Source organism: Chiloscyllium plagiosum, chromosome 20 (genome assembly GCF_004010195.1).
Source record: "Chiloscyllium plagiosum isolate BGI_BamShark_2017 chromosome 20, ASM401019v2, whole genome shotgun sequence".
Lineage (NCBI taxonomy): Eukaryota > Metazoa > Chordata > Chondrichthyes > Orectolobiformes > Hemiscylliidae > Chiloscyllium > Chiloscyllium plagiosum.
In genome coordinates, this window is record NC_057729.1 from 45,692,120 (window position 1) to 45,714,346 (window position 22,227).

At 39.2% G+C, this 22,227-nt stretch overlaps 1 protein-coding gene and 1 pseudogene across 2 annotated transcripts in view; one reads left to right on the forward strand and one right to left on the reverse strand.

Moving 5' to 3' along the window:
* LOC122560235 (nuclear receptor coactivator 3-like) overlaps nt 1–7,766 on the forward strand; it is an 18,131-nt gene extending 10,365 nt beyond the window's left edge. For both annotated transcript variants that reach the window (XM_043710710.1, XM_043710711.1), the window contains exon 6: nt 1,561–7,766. In XM_043710710.1, the coding sequence (XP_043566645.1) occupies nt 1,561–1,572 (12 nt within the window). In that variant the 3' untranslated portion in view covers nt 1,573–7,766. The remainder of the gene's footprint in view (nt 1–1,560) is intronic.
* Nucleotides 7,767–15,664: 7,898 nt separating this feature from the next.
* LOC122559966 lies at nt 15,665–21,730 on the reverse strand (annotated as a pseudogene).
* Between the last annotated feature and the right edge of the window lie 497 nt (nt 21,731–22,227).

The window sequence follows — 22,227 nt, forward strand, 5'->3', positions numbered from 1 at the left end:
GGCCAATGGGCTAAGAAGTGGCAGATGGAGTTTAATTCAGATAAATGCAAGGTGCTGCATTTTGGGAAAGCAAATCTTAGCAGGTCTTATACACTTAATGGTAAGGTCCTAGGGAGTGTTGCTGAACAAAGAGACCTTGGAGTGTAGGTTCATACCTCCTTAAAAGTGGAGTCGCAGATTGTTAGGATAGTGAAGAAGGCGTTTGGTATGCTTTCCTTTATTGGTCAGAGTATTGAGTACAGGAGTTGGGAGCTGAAAATGTGTTGTTCTCTGAAACGTTCCTACTTGCGGAACGTTTCAGAGAACACTTCTGGGACACCCGGACCAACCAACCCAACCACCCCGTGGCCCAACACTTTAACTCCCCCTCCCACTGCAGGTCCTTGGACTCCTCCATCGCCAGACCATGGTAACACGACGGTTGGAGGAAGAGCGCCTCATCTTCTGCCTGGGAACCCTCCAAGCACAAGGGATGAACTCAGATTTCTCCAGTTTCCTCATTTCCCCTCCCCCCACCTTGTCTCAGTCAAATCCCTCGAACTCCGCACCGCCTTCCTAACCTGCAATCTTCTTCCTGACCTCTCCGCCCCCATCCCACTTCGGCCTATCACCCTCACCTTGACCTCCCTCCACCTATCGCATTTCCAAAGCCCCTCCCCCAAGTCCCTCCTCCCTACCTTTTATCTTAGCCTGCTGGACACACTTTCCTCATTCCTGAAGAAGGGCTTATGCCCGAAACGTCGATTCTCCTGTTCCTTGGATGCTGCCTGACCTGCTGCGCTTTTCCAGCAACACATTTTCAGCTCAATTCTTTGTCTATGCTAATATATAATCCAGGATTCTCTCAGCCCCAAATCTTGTGTGACAGATGAATATACTATGTGCATGATTTCCTGCTTTTTATCCTGCATCTATGCCTCAGGTTTTGGGCATTTCAATGTAGCAAAATACAGGAGTCAATTTTGACACATCTGCATGCAGAAGTTGTTCCTCATGCACCCCACCCTTCATCTCTTTCCCAAAACCTCAACTTTGTGACTCCTAATCCTTGTTCCATGAGCTAATGGGAACAGTTTTTCATTGTCCACCTTATCCAAACTGTCCTAATCGTGTACGCCTCAATCAGATTTCTCCTCATCAGTACTTGATTCAAGGAGAACAACCCCAGCTTCTACGACTTAACAATGCCAGCTACAAGAGTGGCTGAAATGGAAGATAGGAATACTACATGGGCATAGCAAAACCTTTGATTATATCTCTTATGTTTGCCAACTCTTATTTTTGCTAAGTGTTAAAACGAATGGGAAGATGAAAGAAACATTTTATTGGGGAAAAATGGCGATTGCTGGGCTCAGTATCTCATCTTTGACATGGTAGGGTCTGGTTTTGTCATGAAAACAAAACTGCATTGTGTCTTGACATCTCCAGTCTGTGCACCAGAATCAATTGTGAGTCAATTAACCCAGTTGTGTATGCTTTTTATTTTAACTAGTATGAACGCTATTGCAGACTTCCCCAATGTCTCAGTTACATTTCTTTTCTCCCTTTTCTCTAAAACAGAAATATTGCTGACAACTCAGGATGGCTGATCATCAATCCTAAAAGGGTTATTTTGGGTCCACGCAGCTTTTGAGAGCAATGCACTGTGAGAACATACAGCAAAGACTCTTGCACAGAGATGGAAATTGCGCCACCTTGTGTGCTGCTGGGGTTTGGTGCAGCCCAACTAGAACCACTGTGCCAGCCTGCTAAGGTGTACATTTCTTAACAAAAGAGAATTGTTTCTCTGTTTTTATTAGATGTGTTTGTTTTATCAAGAAGAAGACTCTTGGCAACAGTACACCACTGGGTCAAAAACTCAAATCGTTTTGGATTTGCTTTGGTTTTTAATTGTCCTTTAGTGTCACCTGGTTGCTACCTTCTGCTTGCCAAATCTTGCATTTACTTTAACACAGTACCTGGACTTGTTTTATGTTTTATTTTGGCAGTATTGTGAAATGTCACTTATAATGTGGTCATTACTTTTACAGACAATTGAGGGAAAAAGATGTGACTGCTGAGTGTCAGCATAGGACAGTGTGCTCGTTGATGCACTTTAGAGAGGGTTGACGTAGTCAAGGATCACTGCAGTGTTTCCTGATCACTGTATGTAATTCTGCACATTAGCAAATTCTTGTTTTTGTTTTCCAAATCATCTTTGCTTTAAATATCCCATTGGTATTTTACAGTGGAACACAACTGTATGACCAATGTCCAACTTTTTAAATCTGCATATGCAATGCCAAGCAATAATCTTCTTTACTTTTAAAATATTGCAGATAGAATTTCAAATGGGGTAAATACAAGGTGCGTGCTGTTGATTCAAAGCAAGGTACTGCAGCATAAAACTCTTGAAAAGCTGGCTCCTGTGAATATATCTTGTAAATAATGAATACAATACTATATTATATATACACTTTTATAGGTCACACTTTCTGATTTCTTTTTTTGCACAGCATTGGTGAGGCTAAATATTCGATAGACTCTTATTTCTGTACACTTGCCTTTTAGCACCAGTTCAAGTTGTCTGTCCTATTTGCAACGGGCCATGACAATTGAGCCATTCTGTAAAAATGTGCAAAGACTTTAGATTTTTTTCCATGTTGATCACCCAGATTTTATCTTGTGCTGCCAATCCAGCTTTTAACTTTCTAAAGTATTTCTTTCTGCTCCCCTCCTCCTCTCCCCATCAATATATCTATAAAAAGAGGTGTTTCTGAAAAGTGCAACTGCATAATCTTACATGAAAATCAATGCTTAACTTGACCAAACAGTAACTGATCAGAAGTTTGTAAAATTATTTTTTTCCCTATTAGTGTTTGTTTTGTTTATTTTGAGATAGAATTGCCCATCAAATGCTGCTTGGCCATCCCCTCACCTCTGTGTGAGAGAGAGAAAGAGAGGGGTTGCCTGTAAATTGCTGAGTAATGATTTAGTGCCTGTGTTATGGTGATTGATGAGATATGGATCCTTGTAAAGGGGAACTTTAGCATTCCATTACATCTGCAAATATGGGGAGATGGAATCAGATTTGCATCATTGAAACATGATTCAATATTTATGACAGGTTTTAAGAGGTCTTGCCACAAACATCAGCTTACTTTACATAATTATACTCCAAAAGAATAATATTCTTCCTAATTATTTTGAGAGTAAGCTAATGATTTTGTGTGATTCTAAATGAGTAATTTTTATGATGACTTGGTGAATAATTAACAGTACTGAACATCATGCAAGTCATAGTGATAACAATTAATTCCATGAACAATTTTTGTTTAACTGTGAAACTAAATTTTGACTGCTATTGATTTTTTTGGGAGGTATGTCTTTCAATTTTCTGTTTAAAAATTCTGCTCAAAATAATCTGCAAGTAACTCTATTACCAATTAGAGCCACTAATGTCAAAGTGTGTTTAGATTTGTTTAAACAAAAACAGACTTTCTAGATTGCAGTGTGTTTTTCCAAAGTTTGTATGGAATATGAAAATTATACTGTAGTTGAAAGAAACAGATTAAACTATAGATGTGATTTCGAGAAGCCAGTATTGGACTGGGGTGTACAAAGTTAAAAATCAAACAACATCAGTTATAGTCCAACAGGTTTATTTGGAAGCACTAGCTTTCAGACCGCTGCTCCTTCATCAAGTGGTGGAGCAATGGTCCGAAAGCTAGTGCTTCCAAATAAACCTGTTGGACTATAACCTGATGTTGTGTGATTTGTAACTTTAAACTATAGATGTTAGAGTGACAAAGCAGCTTAAAGGCAATGTACTTTTCACAGGGGAATGGAATAATTTTGCACATGTAAGCCAGTTTGTAGTTTGTGTTCCTAAATGCTTATTGTAGCTAATGCAAATTATTTTTCTTTTACTACCATTCCTGTTTGTTTCTTTTATTTATTTCTACTCAAATGTTGTGGATCGCTCCAGCAAATCATTCAAGTTTGGAAACGTCTACTAATGTATTTTAAGGAAAACTTTACTCAATGTATAACACAAAATCATGACTCAAATTTGAATGCAGAATTAGTTACTGCCACTGGAAAGTTATTTTTCCCCAAAAGGATGCAGCAATTTAAATGGAGACTTCTATTCCCCCTAATGACTGAAGTCAAATGTTCAGGTGGTATTGAAATCTATTGCAACAATTCAATTGACTGTAAGGTTTCTGTGCTGCTAACACAAGTTTGGTCAGGTTACTATAAATTTGGTAATTTGTTTTAAAAAAGATTAGTATCTAAGATACTGGAACTATGGTAGAAAAAGATAATGTCAAGTTTGGTTAACTTGGTTATTGTAACTTGAATTTGTGGAGGAGCAAGTGCTAGATGAGTGGAATAAAAAGACTGCTGCTCTTGACAGATTATGTGGACATCATCTTAAGTTAAATCTGCTTTAGTTGAAGCAATGTGTACTTTTTGTGCAACTAATGTCCTGATGTCTTGTCTGATCATATTGATCACTTAACTGCATTGAAAAGAAAAATAGTTGCTCTTAACAGCAATATATACATTCCACATTTACTGGGTTTTTTAATGTCATCTCCCCAATCTTATGAGAAAGAAAGTGAAAATTTGATTTAGGTTTTGAGTTCTTAGGATGTGTTACTCACTGCGTCAGCTCTCAGGAAATTGAAAGGAATATGGCTTTACTAGGTAAGGTTTAAGTAGCAGCACCTGATTTTTAATTTTAGAAGAATCCCTTTATGACTCTGTTGAACTTGTTTAGGGTTTTTTATGAAATTATCTGATGCTGTCCAGATAATTACTGCAGGCTACTATTGCTGCATTTTGAACATGGGACAGGCATTTAACAGCTATTGACTAGTGCTGTCTGGTGTGCAAATGACGCAAAATAAAATTTGGCTGTCTGAAGCCAGCCATGCATACATGGAGCTGGGCAATCCATGTGACAGAGGCATTGCAGTTCAGCTGCTGCCTGGCCAAGTTGAAAACAGAAAAATGGCTGCGTGCCTGCTGTTTCCACCAATTTGGAAATAGCATTTCAATCCTGTAGTAATAAAGCTGAGCTTTGAGAGTGGAAGTACAAACTTGCCTTATTTATAGATGGGTAGTTCATAGAGAGAGAGAGAGCATTTTCAGAATTGCAAGATTAATCATGGTATATTTACATTGACGATTACAACCTTTTGCTGTTAAAAAGACTCAGGTTTGCTGCGCATTTAGAGTGAGGTCAAATCAAATAAACTGTTGACTAAATTGGTTTGATAATGTAAGGGTTTATGGCGATAACCCAGTAATCTGACATTGGCTGCATTTCGATAAATGATTCTTAGTTTTCCATGTGGTTCTTCATACTATATTTCATCTGTATTCAGTTGCACTTTTCTGTAACCTGAGGAGGAAGTGGACATTAAAAATACTGTACCTGTATTTGACAGACTATCCTTAAGAAAACAACCTATTAAAGTGCAAATTTTGTTATTCATTATTATTTTATACTTGGCTTTGCTTTCCCCGATTTAAATTTAGGCATGATGATTTGGCTGATCTCTATAACATGTATACCAAAATCCTGAATATAATGGCAATTTAGCAGGATTTACTCCTGCATAAAAATGTTCAGATCTCAAACCGCAGATTGATGTATGTACATTCCTCACTGGAAAAGAATATCCATTTACAGCTGTTGACTTGGTACCATGAGCAATATGAGTAGTTAATTTTGAACAAAAAGGTAACTTGCAAAGCTATTGGTCTGATTCCAGATTTTGTTTTATTGTGCTGATTCATGGTGTATGGCGAGGGATAAATCACAAGCGTCATCCCAATAGAGAAGGACATTGCTTAGAGTTCCCAAGTTACTAAAGTAAGTTCGTTTTTACATGACTTAAAGAAAAAAACAGGCTTTTTTTTAGAAACAGTACAATATGCTGGTGTTTGATTTTTAAGGTTTTACAGAATTTACTACAAGCTGACTTTAAAAATAAAGTGATAGCAAGTTCTGATGAAGAGTTTTTGTATAGAGATATTTATAAAGGATGCAAACTTGACTTAACTGTTGAATGCCTCAATTCAATCCCCCTTTTCTTAAGGTGAATAATATTTACAAATTATCAGTGCATCAACTCCTGTTAGAGCTTTCAAGATTGGAAAATGCCTGTTTTCCTTCTAGTAAAATGGTGTTTTGACTTGCTCATGTGATGTAGAGTTAACCTCACTACAGAAGTTAGCAGTATTTTGAATCTCTGATATCTCAGGGATTTATATCCTGATATCTTAGGATATCTAGATAGTAACTGAATCATGCAAGCGAGAATGGCTCCAGCTTTAAATCTCAATTTTGTACTGATATGACAATGGTAATAGGCTGTAGGGAAGAAAGGCACTACAGTTGTTCTCAATGACTCTGGGTTGGGGATGAGAAACTCACCGAGGAATCTCTCACCCGAACCTGCTGGAGTTTGTGTATGAACTGACACGTGGAATACAGGGCTAGGTCGGTTAGAAGCCGTCTGTAATAAAATAGCTTAATGATACATTCAGTCCAGGATTCTGGATGGGTAATGGCTATTTTGATCAGGTACCTGAAATATCCAGTGCCTGCAGAACAGTTCATTGTGGAGTCATACCTTCAAGAAAAGGGGAGAAAATGTACCTCATGGGTCTAGCACTATTATTTTGATGAAAATTTTATACAATTCGGACTTCATTCCGAAACGTGAATACCTTTGCCTGCAAATTGACATCATTCTGTGAGTCTGAATACTGACCTTACTGATGTCCTTAACTGATATTGGAAGTTCAGAGGGCTGAACTGCATTTCTGTTGCCAATCTCCAGAAAGTTTCTTATTAGCTTCCACCACCATTTCCCTGGCTTAAATGACCATTTTACCTAATAATGCTTCACAACACAAGTTCACAGCACTATGAATGAATCGGAATTATGTTTTTAATCCAGGAAATGATTGTTTTGAATTCCTGTATAATACTATATGTCCGAACTGAACTAGGTGCTTTTAGAGGTTTGGGAATTTTAGTTAAAATATGAGTAGAAAATTGAGTTTTGATTTTTTTTTTCGCTGAGATTGCATACTACTATAGAAATCAGATCATGCATATTCAAACTCTTTACTTACTCGTAACACCAAATTTTCCATTGATATAGTTAATGTATAGGTTTACCCATTGGAGAAAACTATTTATTATTTAAATAAGGAATAATTCAATGCAGGTATTATTATGAGTCACTTTTTTTTCTTTTTTTTCTTTCAGCCTCAACCTAACTTTTGTTTAATTTTCTTTATCGAGTTTTTTATTGGTGGTAGACACCTGTAAAAAAAAACCTTATGAAATTGATAAATTTATCATGCTGTAAAAGCAATATTTGAAAGGCCAACTCAAGGAGACCTACAGTATTGATGAGTAGTGCAGATTTAATTTAGCTCCGTCTAAAGATATCTAATATTGCTATTTGTATCCCAATGTTACATTTCATGCAAAGCAAGGTATGATAGAAAATTTGTTTTAAAAAAAAACACAAAAACACAAAAAAGATTAAGGTTGTTAGCAGATATTGCTTTTACTGATTTATTTGCCTCTTGATGTTAATGTTGTAAATAGAGATTTCTATTTAAAATGTCTTTGGCGATTTGTTACCGTATCTTGATATTCAACTGTTTGGAAACAGATGTTGTAAGAAAGCATTCTGTAAAAGTTGTACATTAAATACACAAGCCATGTCTGAATAAATTTTCATGATATTAAAGTGTGTGAATGTGAATGTTAAAAGAAGCATATAATTGTACCACATTGCGTATCATTTTGTTTGCTGTTAATGATTTTCTTTTTAAATCACAACACATTCTTTGGTCAGTGAGCAACATGATCTCAGATAAAAGTAGAAAACGGTGGAAGTACCTCAGCAGTTAAAGGAGCATCTGTGTGGTAATGAACAGGCTTGAATCAGCCTGCGTTTTGTTCTCAGCTTAGATGCACAGAGTCTGGAGAATTCAGTGGTCAGTGAATCCAGCATTTTTAAATTGCCACCAGCACCACTGCCCACCCTCCTCGTTTCGGTTCTGTGTGGGCTGGATTGCAAGGATGGCCTGATGATACAAAAAGGATCGATGAGGCTGCCAGTTGCCAAGGTAGGCCAGGCAAAGGCCTGCCTCAGGGCTCCAGAGCTGTGTCCACAAAGTAAAAATGAAGAATTTATTCAATTCATAACAACTCATCTTCTCGGTCCTCTCATAGCGCCCTATTTCCCATGGTTTTCCTGCTCCCTTGCCAATTGATGTCAGTCGAACCTCTGTAACTGTGCAGTTTAGAGGAAACCTTGATTATAGAATGTGATGGCTGTTTGCATTGCAAACATACTGCATGTCCTTCAACCAAATAACCATGAGTGAAAGTCTTAAGAATATCTGTCTTAGTGGACCGAGAAGGGAGTACAAGCAGCGACAAAGGAGCTGAGACCTGATGAAAGATTCTGATCTGAAACATTGACTCTCCCGCTCCTCTGCTTCTTGATCTGCTGTGCTTTATCCTGTTCCACACTTTATTGTATCTGCAGTCCTCACTATCTCCAAAGGAGTACAAGCAGTCAGGATTTCCTGTGACATTTAGCCAAGGTCACCTGATCAGGTTGACCATAACTGGTGTGACCAGGGTTCAGGATCTGTGTCCTTGCAGTCTAGGGATTGGGCCATGGCCATTGCTGTAGGTCAGATCCGACCAATCCAGGGATTGCAGGTAATTCAGTTGGGGAGTTATGGAGACATCAGTCCAATGGCTGCCCTGACCGGTCAGTCCAGGTGCTGAACTGCAGTTAGTCTTGGGATTTGGGAGGTAAATGTCAAGGGAGCTTATTGGGGAAGTATATGCAATGTAGTGGGGAACTCTGGGTGTGGGACTCATTATATAGAGATGTAGAGAGCCTAATGACAGTGAAATGGGGGCAACTTTAAATACAAAGGTAGGATCTGACATGGAGTCATATAGCATGGAAACAGACACTTTGGATCAATTTGTCCATGCTGACCAAGTTTCCCAAACTAACCTAGTCCCATCTTGCTTGTCTTTGGCCCATATTTCTCTATCCAAATGTAACTGTACCTGCACTACGATTCCTCATTCCATATCTGAACCACTCTACGTAGAAAAGGTTGCCCACCTGTCCCTTTTAAATCTTTCTCCTCTCACTTTAAAAATACATCCCCTAGTTTTGAACTCCCCCACCTTAGGTAAAAGACCTTTGCTATTCACCTTCTCTAAGCCCCTCATGATTTTTTAAACCTCTATAAAGTCACACCTCAACTTCCTATGCTCCAGTGAAAAGAGTCCCAGCCCATTCTCCTAGCTCAAACCCACCAGACAAGACAACATCCTGGTAAATCTTTTCTGAATTGTCTCCAATTTAATAATACCCTTCTTACAGCAGGCTGACCAAAACTGTGCACATTACTCCAAAAGTGGCCTCACCAATGTCCTGTACAACCTCAGTGTGACAACCCCAACTCCTGTTCTCAATGGTCTGAGCAATGAAGGCAAACATGCCAAACATCACCTTAATACCTGTCTACCTGTGATACAACTATCAAAGAGCTATGTACAGGAACTCCTAGACTCTCTATTTGACAACATCACTCAGGGCCTTACCATTGACTGTATAAGTCCTGTCCTTGTGTGTTTTACCAAAATATAATGCCCTGCATTAATACAAGTAAAACTCCATATGTCACTCCTCAGCCCATCGTCACATTTGATTAAGATCCCTTGTAATCTTAAATAACCTTTACTGTCAACTATACCATGAATTTTAGTATCATCTGCAAACTTGCTAACCATGGCTCCTAAATTCTCCTTAAATGACAAACAAAATTGGACCGAGCACTGATCTCTGTGGAACACTGCTGGTTACAGGCCTCCAGTCTGCAAAACAACCATCCATCACCACCTTCCGTCTCTTTACCATCAAGCCAATTTTGTAACCAAGTAGCAAGCTTTCCCTGAATCATAAGTGGGCACAGGGTTCTGTTATGCTGTTGGGGGCGGGGGGTGCTGGTCTAAATTCCCCATCTGCAGACAATGGATCTGATAATTAGCAATGTGTGAAGTCAAGAAGGAATGCTAATATAGACTGTTAAATGAAAGAGTAGATTGGGAATCTGAGGAAATCAAAAGCTATTAAGGATGACAAGGATAGAAACACAAAAAGAAGGCACATACATTGTTGAGGTGGGGGAAAATTTTGACTGGGAGGCAAAGCATGAAACTCATGGGACCTGGATTGTGCGCAATCAACTGTCTGTCAGAAAGAAAAGTGCCATTCCCAGTAGGCAAAGTTTTTTTAGGGCTGCAATGCAAAGTGAACATGTTTTATTGAGATCTGGTTTGAATGTAAATTGAGCATTGATCACTACTTTTGAATGTTTGTGTGCTCCCTCATTAAACACTAATAGAATGAAACTTTGCCTCCAGAGAAGTGTGCACTGTTAACAAGTTGCCAGGTATAAGTGTGAAACATCAGTCGAGGCAAGGTATTCACATTAGTGAACTCATTACCCTTAACAACAAAGTGCTATAGTCTTGGCTACATTCTTGATTTTAAGAGTTGAAGGATCACTAAAATCTGATGCTATCCAGGGTACTTTTCAGAGATGGGTTTACAGGGGAGTCATGTAACCAGGTCCTACCGCTGAAATGACAGTTGATCAAACAATGCGATTGAAAGGGCACACACTTTCACACCTGTAAATATATCTTTACAATTATGTCACACATGTGCCCTCAGAGTGCTTTTTCCCTTGTCCTCCCACTATGACGAGTTGCAGTCAGAAAAATAGCAAAACTACATCATTGAGCTCAATAACCTAATTAAGTCCTATGTTTTGGCCTCAACCAATTTCTGTGATAGTGAATTCTACTGACTCACTACTCTGGATGAAGAAATTTCTCCTCATCTCAGTCCTATAAAACGTACTCATTATCCTTAAACTATGACCTGTGGATTTGGATATAATCCTCACCACCCCCCCCCCCAACCTCCATCACCTCTAAGACATCAAAAATATCCTTCCTGCATCTAACCAGTCCAGCTTTGTTAGAATTTTATAGGTTTCTATGAGATCTCAACCACGCCCTTCCCCCTTCAAACTCCAAATACAATCCTTATAGACTTAATCTTCCCTCATATGATGAAGAATGTCCTTCCTTAGGTAAGGAGTTTAAAACTGCAGGTAATAATCCAGGTGTGGCCTCACCAATCTCCTGTATAATTGCAACAAGACATCCTTGTTCGCGTACTCCTGGGGTCTGAGCTGAGGTAAAAGTTGATCACTCTAGTGAAACCTGTTGGCCTGGACAATTCCAGGGACATTTCTGGTTAGAGGGTACAGACTTTCCAAGGGTGTCCTGCCAGATATAGCTTCTCCCTCCTTGGTGCGACTTTGGAGTTGGTGATCACGGGTATAATGGTGGTAGTGGGGATGCTGGTATCTATTTTGATATTCATTGGTATTGGATTTTCACATCATCAGCATTCTTGGAGAGCAGGTCCTAAAGTAAGTATTCCCTGGTGGATGATTCACTTCTTCATACACTATATGCACAAGTTAGAAGTGATGGAATGTCCTCCAATTAGTTGATAGTTGACTGTAACATTCTTACAAAAAAAAAGAAATTGCCTGCTTGAGTGGCACCCCTTTCATCGCCTTAAGCGTTCACCATTGGGATAACATTGACAGCAGTGTGTACAGGCTTCAAGATGCACAGCAGCTAACCCATCAGCATAGCTCCTTCAACAGTACTTCCCAAATCTGTCAGTTTGACCACTTAGGACAAACGTGCACCAGAGCAGCATCAGTAATAAATTTCTCTCCATATCCTGACTTTGAAATAAAACTAAATTTTCATCATTGCTTGTCAAAATTCTGCAACAGTATTTTCAGAATAACATCAGCATATGGATTGCAGCGTTTCAAAAGTGGTGGATTACTTTCTTTTCAAAGTTTGCTGTTTTTGCAAATGATCCATGAACAAAGAAACAAAATGTGGAGACAAAAGTCACATTGACCAATGCCAAAAAAGCAAGACAAATGCAAAAGCTTTTTATTTGTGAGACATGGGCATTGCTGGCTGGCCAAAACTTATTGCCCAAACCTAGTTGCCCTTGTTATATACCAGACCAGACCCCCAAAATATATTCCAGGATGGTAGCCTAGACCCGAACCTTTTTTCTTATTTTAAGGGCAGATGTGAGGTGGATATTCCAGGTGTGATGCAGCTGGTCAAACCACTCCGCTTTAAGCAAAACAGAATTTATTAAAGCGCTATAGTTGAATCAAGAACAAAAGAAGACAGAATTTAAAATAACTAATTGAAAACCCAACCAATTAAATATAGCAACTTAACTAATGAGCCATTTCCAATTCCTGCGACATCCCATAAACGTACCTCTTGGCGGTACAGGAAGGAGGAAACAATGTCCAAAGAGATTTCTGAGAGAAAGCCAGTCAGGAATCATCTGCAGCAGGTTCTGACTGTTACAACTAAAAGAAACAAGAAGTGGGGAACTGACCACTCTGCTGCCATTGTTAAACCAGACTCTTGCCCAGACATTTTGCACCTCTGCCTTTACGACCTCTCTTGGAAAAAAAACAAGAACAAAATAACCTTTTTAAAATGACAGCATCATTACATCCTTGAGAAAGTGAGCTGCCTTCTTGAATCGCTGCAGTCTACATTCTGTAGGTTGATCCACAATACCCTTAGGGAGGGAATTCCAGGATTTTGACCAAGTGACAGTGAAGGAATGGTGATGTATTTCCAAGTTAGAATGGTGAGTGGCTTGAAGAAGAGCTTGTAGGTAGTGGTGTTCCCATGTATCTGCTGGCCTTGTCTTTCTAGATGGAGGTGGTCGTGGGTTTGGAAGGAGATGTCTAAGGATCTTTGGTGAATTTCTACAGTGCATATTTTAGATAGTACACACTACTGCTACTGAGCATAAGTGGTGGAGGGAGTGGATGTTTGTGGATGTGTTACCAAGGCTGCTTTGTTCTGGATGGTGTTAAGTTTCTTGAATTTTATTGGAACCAGATCCATCCAGGCAAGTGGGGATGATTCAGTAACATTCATGACTTCCACTTTGTAGATGGTGAACAGGTTCTGGGGAGTCAGGAGGTGAGTTACTCACTGCAACATTGCTCGGCTCTGACCTGTTCTTGTAGTTACTGTATCTATATGGTGAGTGCAGCAGTTGAGTTTCTGGTCAATTATAACTCCCAAGATGTTGACAGTGGGAGATTCAATGATGGTAACACTATTGAATATCAAGGATGCTGGCTAGATGTTCTCTTATTGGTGACAGTCGTTGCCTGGCATTTGTGTGACTTGATGTTACTTGCTACTTGACAGCTCGAGCATGAAGCTACATCAGTATGGCTTAACAGCAAGAGGAGTAAGCCATTGAGAAAGTGATGGAGTCAGATGTACGAGAGACAAGAGGGTTTATCAAATAATAGTGAAATGTCAATCATGGATTGTACAGGTTGGGACAAAACGATTGATAGGTAATGGTGTAAACTTTGAAAATTTTAAGAAACATAATTTATGACTTTCATTGATCAGAACAACTGCAATTGATTTGCTATTTTATTGTTGGAAATGTAATTAAATGCATAAAAATATTCCTTAAATGAAATATAGATCATTAAATAAAAATGCAACTGAATCTGTCCATTAGAATGTGTAACAGTCACAGACATTATAGCACATATTTAAAGTAATTTCTACAAATACGTTGATCACATAGTGTATACATAAAAACTACTCACTTTATCCAAATACAGAGTGAAATGCCTCTTGGGCAACTCTATCACTGCAGGATAGAGTCAGGGAAGACTATACATAGCACTAGCTGCCATATGGTAAGTGTAAAGGTCCAATCTGAATGGTATGAAGTGGATGAAGGCTTAGGCGGATGAGGAGGTAATCAGGGAGGCACATAGAAAGGGGGATGGTGTGAGAAAAGGGAGTCAATTCTATCAGATGCCTAGGAGGTTTAAACTGTCTCACATTTCCTATCTGACTATTCAGGTAAGTGCATCAGAACCATCCCATTCCACTATCTCCAGCTCAGAGTTGGAAGTAGGAATATTTCCTATCAAAAGTGGAAATTTCCAGACCATTTCTGTACTGGCAACTGAGTTAGATCTTCCACGAGGACCTGGAGTACATCTCAAGTCATACGTCTGGTGTGCTGAACACCGGGTCAGAACCCGAAAGTACTATGGATGTTCTGAATTTGTAATTCCAAAATGTGTTTTCTTAAAATAGGTTGATAGAGACAGAAATAGCCGTGCATGTAAATTAAGTGGATGTCTGGAGAGAGAGAGAGCGAGAGAAAGATAGATAGAGAGGGAGACTCAGTGAAGAGAACTTCAAATAACAGCCCTTCAAAAAGGAGAAAAGGAAAGTCAAGACAGACTGGCCTGTGATCTGTGGTGACTACATGGATGATGAATGGCTGAAAACCCCCAACTCAATAGCAAGTCATCGCCTGCAGATTACATCTGAAACTGTATTCACATTTTGTATTTATCTCTTTTTAGAGTACATAAGGATAGGGGTTAGAAAGCCTATTTCAATACTACTGGAGTGTGCTGGTTGAATGTTCTAATGTACCAGCCTGAGTTTGTGTTAGCATACTGTGAATGTCACAGTCAAAAATCTATCCCCTGTACCTGGGAGTTGCATGTAAAAGAGATTCGCTCACTCTAAAAATGAGCTGTCTTTCAGCCAGACAAAAGGAAACAGGATAACATATGGTCTCACTTTTATCCTGATCCCTGGAATTCAATCATTGTCGGAAGGAGCTAAAACTACAGAATTTCAACCAATCAGCAAAATTAAGGATTGTGAAATTGATTGTTTAACAAACAATGTCAATGTTACCAGTAACCTCCACTGCAGTCTGCAACAGTCAATTATCCACTCTTTGTGAACAATTCAGTAAACAATTCGTTGTGAGTTTTATCCTTTGGACCCTCTTAGTTATAAATTATGTTTACGTGTGTTGTGTTACTAATTCTTCTTGTGTTTGGTGATTAATTAACTCATTCTTTTGATGGTTCAAGAAACCTTGGTTTGAAATTGTAATTCCAAAATAGTTCCTTGGGTCCTTTTAAAACAAAAGTTCATTTGGGTCTGGGGAAAAGGAATAGGATCCATTTTTAAATCAACCTAGCTGTCATCAACTGAGGAGGAGGGCGGTGGGAGAGGTGAATAAAGATGGGAAGTCCTCACCTTTAACAATTAGGGTATCCTGTCTGGAACCAGAATGATTTAGGAAACTTCCCCCGGGGTCAGGGTGTAAAACTAGTCTCTGACAATTTAGAGACTGGAAGATTTGAGCCTATGTTTTATGATGTAAAAATATAGTATGTTGCAGAGCAACTGAATTCTGATAAACATGATACATCCACCTAATGGCTAAAATGTGTAAACTAACATCACGTGATTATGTAATAAATTATAAATGTATGTTCACATTGGTGTAAATTGAGAGGTGGGTAATTTATATTAAAATGCAACTTTATTGATACAAAATAAGACACTTCACAAATGATTGTCAAGCAAAAGATTTATTTTGGTGAGAGGGGCTTTTTACAGTGGAACTTGCTTGGATTTAGATACAATTGTTGTTCAGCAAAATTGAAGCAAACTAAATGAAACAACAGAGCTTGTCTTCAGAAAAATGCTTTGTGGGTTATTGAATATTGAAAATGCAGTCTTAGTGCACAGCTTATTTTCCTGCAGTTGGGCCAGTCTGAATCTTGACATCTGATTATGTCAATCAAGTTAATCATTCTGGGACGTTTTCACAGCAGTAACATTACAGAAGTGGCAATATCACATCTTAATTGGAGATGAAAGCTTTTATAGTTTAAAGAGAGTAGATGTTTTCATTGGAGATGCAGGAGGAGGATGGTTTGGTTTGGTTTCAATGAAAAGCACCTTCCCTACTGTCTGTCCTAAATGATATATTGTTCAATAGAAGCTTATCATCTTAATTGTTAAGGTTGGTCTCTTCCTCATCATTGTCCTCCAAATTCCAAAAGGCCGCCTTCATTGTTGTGTTTTTAATTGCCATTTCGAGAGTTTCAGATTCAATCCCAGGCTGAGGTGATCCTCCATTTCCCTGCAAATGCTGTGGAAAGCCTCCCTCTCCATGTTCAGCCCAATATTTCTCTCTGGCACCTCCCACGGAGGGTTCAGCGGAGCTTAAACATACTGCATCGCCATCTTTTTTGTATTCCTTCAAAATTGTCTGGTACAAATAATAAATTCTTTCTTTCTCATGCTTCTGAAAAAATGAGGTTGCAATTTTTCTACATATGCGAACTACATAAGCATCCAATGCTGCCATAAAGTAAATAAAAACACACATGCCACTGATAAAAAATATTACTTGTATATCTGGAGGAACTGGCTTCTTTACACAGTCAGTAGGTACCAGGTTGTACTTCCAGGGTACTTCATGATTAATATTCACTATAGTTACATTCACTAAGTTTGTTCAGTATAGGTATAGTCCTGAAGTTTACCTGGAGGAAGAAAATGAACTTTTTTATAACCTGTATCTAAACGTGAGCCATTAAAGATGTGAACTTTTGTAAAATCTACTGGTGGTTGATCTGGTAAATAATTGAAATTCCTTTGCCATTTATACAGAAACAGGAAAAAAAGGGGGTTTTTAACATTGCATTTTCACAGCAGGATTTGTGTGTCGTATACAGACAACCATAGAGGAAGCTACTATGCAATAGAATCATCAAGGTGGGGGATATTAGTGCTGGAAGGAAAAATATTGCTTCAAAGAATCATTGAGAAGTGCAAACAGCCAAGAGGTTCAAGTTCAAATCCACCTGCTCCAGACATGTCTGATAACATCTCTTAACTGATTGACTAGAAAAATACGTGGAATTAAAAATATATATATACAAATTTGCATGTTCTGCTGCAGTGGTGCAATATGTCAGTGTATGGAATTTAAAAGAAGAGGAGATCTATTCACATGTTGAGCTTGTGCTGGCTCTTGCAAAGAACAGCCCAGTTAATCCCTCTAGAAATCTGTGAAACAGTAAACACTGGTGAAATAACTGCACTGAAGCCAGTATCCCATCACCAAGTCACCATTTACATATTGTGCACAGTACACTGGCTGTGGCCAGCCAGCTTGGATTCAGCCCTTGAATTGAGGGGATTTTAAATCCCCTGATTATATTTCCCCAACAATGGATTCGTGATCAACATTAGACTCTTCTAGATTTTTAATTGAAATCAAATTTCACCATCTACCGTGGCAGGGTCCCCTGAATGTTACCTGGATCTCTGGAGAAATGGTCCACCAATATTAACAGGCCATTGACTCCCCTATTCTCCCCTAATTATTTTTTTTTAAATAGAGGAGGAAGGCAATGCCTCTTGGTCAAGGGAACCTTTTCCCCCACAGTACCCTGGCTGTGACCAGCCAGCTCAGAGTCAGTCCCCTGAACTGAGGAGATTCTAAAAATCCTGTTCATTGTATTTTCTTTTTACCCCATACTACCACCCAACAGCGGTGTCCCCTGATTATATATTTTTTAAATTTTATTAAATAATACACAGTTTACAAAACAGTTGACATTGACAGCTAGATACAAAGAAACAACACTTTTTACAAGGGAGAGGAATGGCAAAGCCAGGCCCCAAACCTCACCATTCAACCAGTTTTGAGGGAAATGAGGGCAAACCTCAAATCCCAGTTCTACATTGGTCAGCCAGGGTTTCCTGATTAGAACAGGTTAACAACCCCAACATAGGCTCTCTCAGTCAACATGATCCACCTGGTACCAATCTTTACAGACACACAAACCCGGCAGGTTAGGGCAACATCTGTGGAGAGAACATTAGAGTTAATGTTCCAAGTCCAGTACCCTTCTGTTCTCACAAAGGGTCAAAGGACTCAAAACACTGACTGTTTCATTCTCTACAGATTCTACCAGACTTCCGGGGTTTCTGCAACATTTCGGTTTATATTCCAGTTAATCCTTCTTCCTGATTCTTTGCTCACATCCATGCTTTATTTCTTCAAATATTTATCTAATTCTCTGTTGAAAGTTGCTATTGAATATGTTTCCACTATGCCTCACCAATAAAAACTATTTCTTTTATCACCTCCGATCCCAGTGGTTAGCACTGCTGCCTCACAGCACCAGGGACCCGGGTTCATTTCCCTCCTCGGGTGACTGTCTATGTGGAGTTTGCATGTTCTCCCCATGTCTTTGTGGGTTTCATCTGGGTGCTCCGGTTTCCCCCCACAATCCAAAGATATGCAGGTTAGGTGAATTGCCATGCTAAATTGCCCTATAGGTGCATTAGTCAGGGGTAAATATAAAGAAATGGGTCTGGGTGGGTTACTCTTCGGAGGGTCGGTGTGGACTTGTTGGGCCAAAGGGCCTGTTTCCACACTGTAGGGAATCTAATCTAATTTAATCTTTTAAGCAATTCCTTCAAATTTCTGCCTTCTCACTATTCATTGGTGCCAGTTTGCCTTAAAAATATTTAAATTGAACCGTTCTTGATTTTAAAACTTCTGACAAATCTATTCTTAGCTTCCTCTGCACCAGTGTTCAGTATGGATCACACTGTGGCTCAGCACAGCGCAAAAAGGTGCAGAAAAGCAGAAAAATCCGAATTGTGTAAAAGAACTTAAGCCAAAACAGAGGAGTCACCTTCTGACACACTGTTAACTCTCTGTGACAACCGGAGAATAAGGGTGGAGACGGTCACACGATAACGTTGGAAAGACTCAGTGGGGCTGGCAACTTGTTTGAAGGGAGAAACAGAGTTAATATTTCAGGTCAGCTGACTTTCCTCAGAAACAGGAGATGGTATCGGTTTTGAGTAAGGAGTAGGTGAAACAAAGACAGAATGAACGTCTATGACAAGGTGAAAGATTCAATGACAGAGGGTTAATCCTTCAGGATCAAAGGGAAATGGAAAAGGGGTGTGAAAAGAAACAAACGATCTGCATTAGAACAGGTGAACTCAACAATATTCAGTTTAGTTATTTCAGGCAATAAACTCTGTTTCTGCTTCCCTTTCCCCAATTTGTTTCCTTTCTTGGCATGCTTGGCTTTGTTTTCTTTTATTGTTGCTTCCAGTCAGCAACGCATCTGTTCAAGTCTCATCTGAAGGTTTTTCTTTCATTTGTTGCCTCCATCACCATTCTCGCGATCTTAACTCTTCCATCATTCAATCTCTGTTTTCCTCACTCACAGACTTGTTCGTCAAAGGTTGAGGGGTGATCTGATAAAAGTTTGCAAAATTATGAGAAGCATGGATAGAATAGGTAGTGGGAGTCTTTTTCCCAGGGTAGAAATGCCAATTACTAGGGGAGCTAGGTTTAAGGCAAAAGGGAGGTAAAAGTTTAAAGGAGATGTGAGGGGCACTTTTTTTTTACACAGTGCTAAGTGCCAGGAATGTGCTGCCAGAGGAGGTAGTGGAGGTGGAACAATAACAATGTTTAAGAGGCAATTTGACAGATATATAAATAGACAGGTATTAGAGAGATATGAACCATGTAGAACCAAAAGGTTTTTAGTTTTGAAAGGCATCATGTGTCGGCACAGTGTTGATGGGCCAAAGGGCCTGTTCCTGTGCTGTTTTTTTTTCTTTGTCTGACCCACCCCTCGCCTATTACCTCTCTAATTTTTCCCAGTTCTGATGAAAGTTTCTGTTTCTCTCTCTACAGATGTTGCCTGACCTGCTGAGTATTGGCAGTTTCCGCTTTATTCTGTGTTTCACATGGACATTAGTCCATCTGATATATGGTGCTCCCCATTTTCTAACGGTTATCTCTCTAGACAAGAACGTCACTGAGGTTCATGCACTGGGTCTCTTCATTTGGTGGGAGCTTTAGCAATCCATTCTATAACCTGAATATATAGATTAACCTGACTGAACTGTTAAGTGCAGGAAAATGGGGCTAGTGTAGATAGTAATATAGTGTAGATAGTAATCTTGTGCAGATTGTAATATATTTTTGTTGATATAGACTAAATGGGCCAAAGGGCCACTTCCCTACTATGTGCTTCTATGAGCTGATATCTCTTGGCTGAGATGTTACACTAATTTCCAGTTTCATTGATCTGCTTAGATGTCAAAGTTTATCAGTGTTTGAAGAAAACCCAGAGTCCTGTACACTTTCTCCAGCCAAAACTATGTAAAACAGATGAGTCATGAATCTCATCTCATGTGTACCAAGCAGATTTCAACTCACCACAAACTTGAAATCAATGAACACAGATAAACACGGAACATTCTCTGTCCACATTGTGAGGCTGCTAACGAGGTGGAAAATGCCATAATCTGCTGCTATTACTGCTACAATCAATACTAGGTTAATAGTGACCAATGTCATGCGTATCAGACACTTCTTCTTTTCGTTTTGAGACAGCTTCAGTCCTGTTGTTTTTGTTAACTTTCCAGCAGCAGCTAGGAACTTGTCAGAATCACTGGGGTTGCTCTTCGCCAGTTTCTCCAAGTTCCTGGTGAGGTAGTTGTTGTCAAATTCTAGATCGGTCAGGTAACGAGCCAAGTACCAAAGCGATGCTGCAATCAGATTAAAGAAGAGGAAGCCAGCAAGAGCTCTGTTAACCAACAACGTGGCCCGATCCATCCATACTTGTATTTTATGAAAATCACTGTTTATGTCCTGATTGACTTTTGTCAAAGTATTTTCAATATGCTTGTAGTCTATATCTGGCTGATAGTTTAAGTCTAAGCTTAAAAGTGATAAAAGCTTATCTATGTTGCCAACTTTCAAAGCAGTTGTTAGGTGCGATACTACTTGAGTAGAATTTAAAATGTTCTTTGTTGCACTCCTCATAATGCACTGACAAAGTTCTAGCAACATCTTGATATTTCGGACAATGTTTGGAATGACATTCGCTGCGATGAGTAAACATATTCCAGATACAAGCAATTTCCGACCGTTTGGTGTCCAGTATTGGTATTAGCAAAGTGAAAGCACACCGGGCAGGATGCACCAGAAATAGAAGCAGTGCAACAATGGCGGTAAGGCTGCCTCCAACTACACCAGATAGATCATCTTTGTAATGGAGTGAGTGAGACATCCAATAATATAGAAGACCACCAGCAGCACTAGCAATACTCAAACAGAATAGGAACAGGATGAAAAGCTCTTTAATGTTGCCTGGGGTAGGCTTGGAATAGATGGACCAAGAATACCTCAACTGGCGTTGTATCCTGGCCAAACAAGTGCGCAAAGTATTGAGAATATTTAAACAGGCAGCCATCTTGCAGAGACTGTAGCGAGAAGAAAAACAGAAATTATTTCAGGTCTTTTTGGGCCATTATTACTTACTAGATACTGAATTAGAGTGGTGCTGGAGATTTATCTCTCCACCCTTCAGGCACTCTGCCTCTATTCCTGATGAAGGGCTTTTGCCCGAAACGTCGATTTTACTGCTGCTCGGATGCTGCCTGAACTGCTGTGCTTTTCCAGCACCACTCTAATCCAGAATCTGGTTTCCAGCATCTGCAGTCATTTTTTTACCTACTAGATATTGATCTTACAGAATTCTAGCATGTATTTGGACTTGAACAGCATTAGAACTCTCAGCTATTGTTTAGCTGGTAGTCCTCTTACCTCAAAGTTCCCATCGCCTTCTGATAAAGCTCACTCCTGAGACTTGAACTCAAAACCTAAGGTGACATATCAGTGTCATTCTAAGAGAGCCGCACATGGTGATTTTCAATTAGGATGATATATTTAACCAAGATAGATGCTATCTCCTTTCTGAGATGGATGTAAAAGGACTCAATGGCAATGTTTAAAGGAAGAACTGATGGCTATTCTTCAGTATCCTGGCCAATTTTTATCTTTTAACAAACATGTTTAGAGGAAATTAACTTATTATCACTTCCTTGTTCTCTGTGGGATCTAACTGTACATAAATTGGCTGCCATGTTTCTGACATTACGCCAGTGACTCCACTTTATAAGTTCCTAATTATTTATACATTATTCTTGGATGTCCTGAAGTCGGGAAATGTGCTTTATTATTAATGCAAGTCTTCCTTTATCTCTCAGATATGCATTGTCATTTGAAAATAACCCTGACATTTTTCAATTGAAAAACAACATTTTGAGTACTGTGT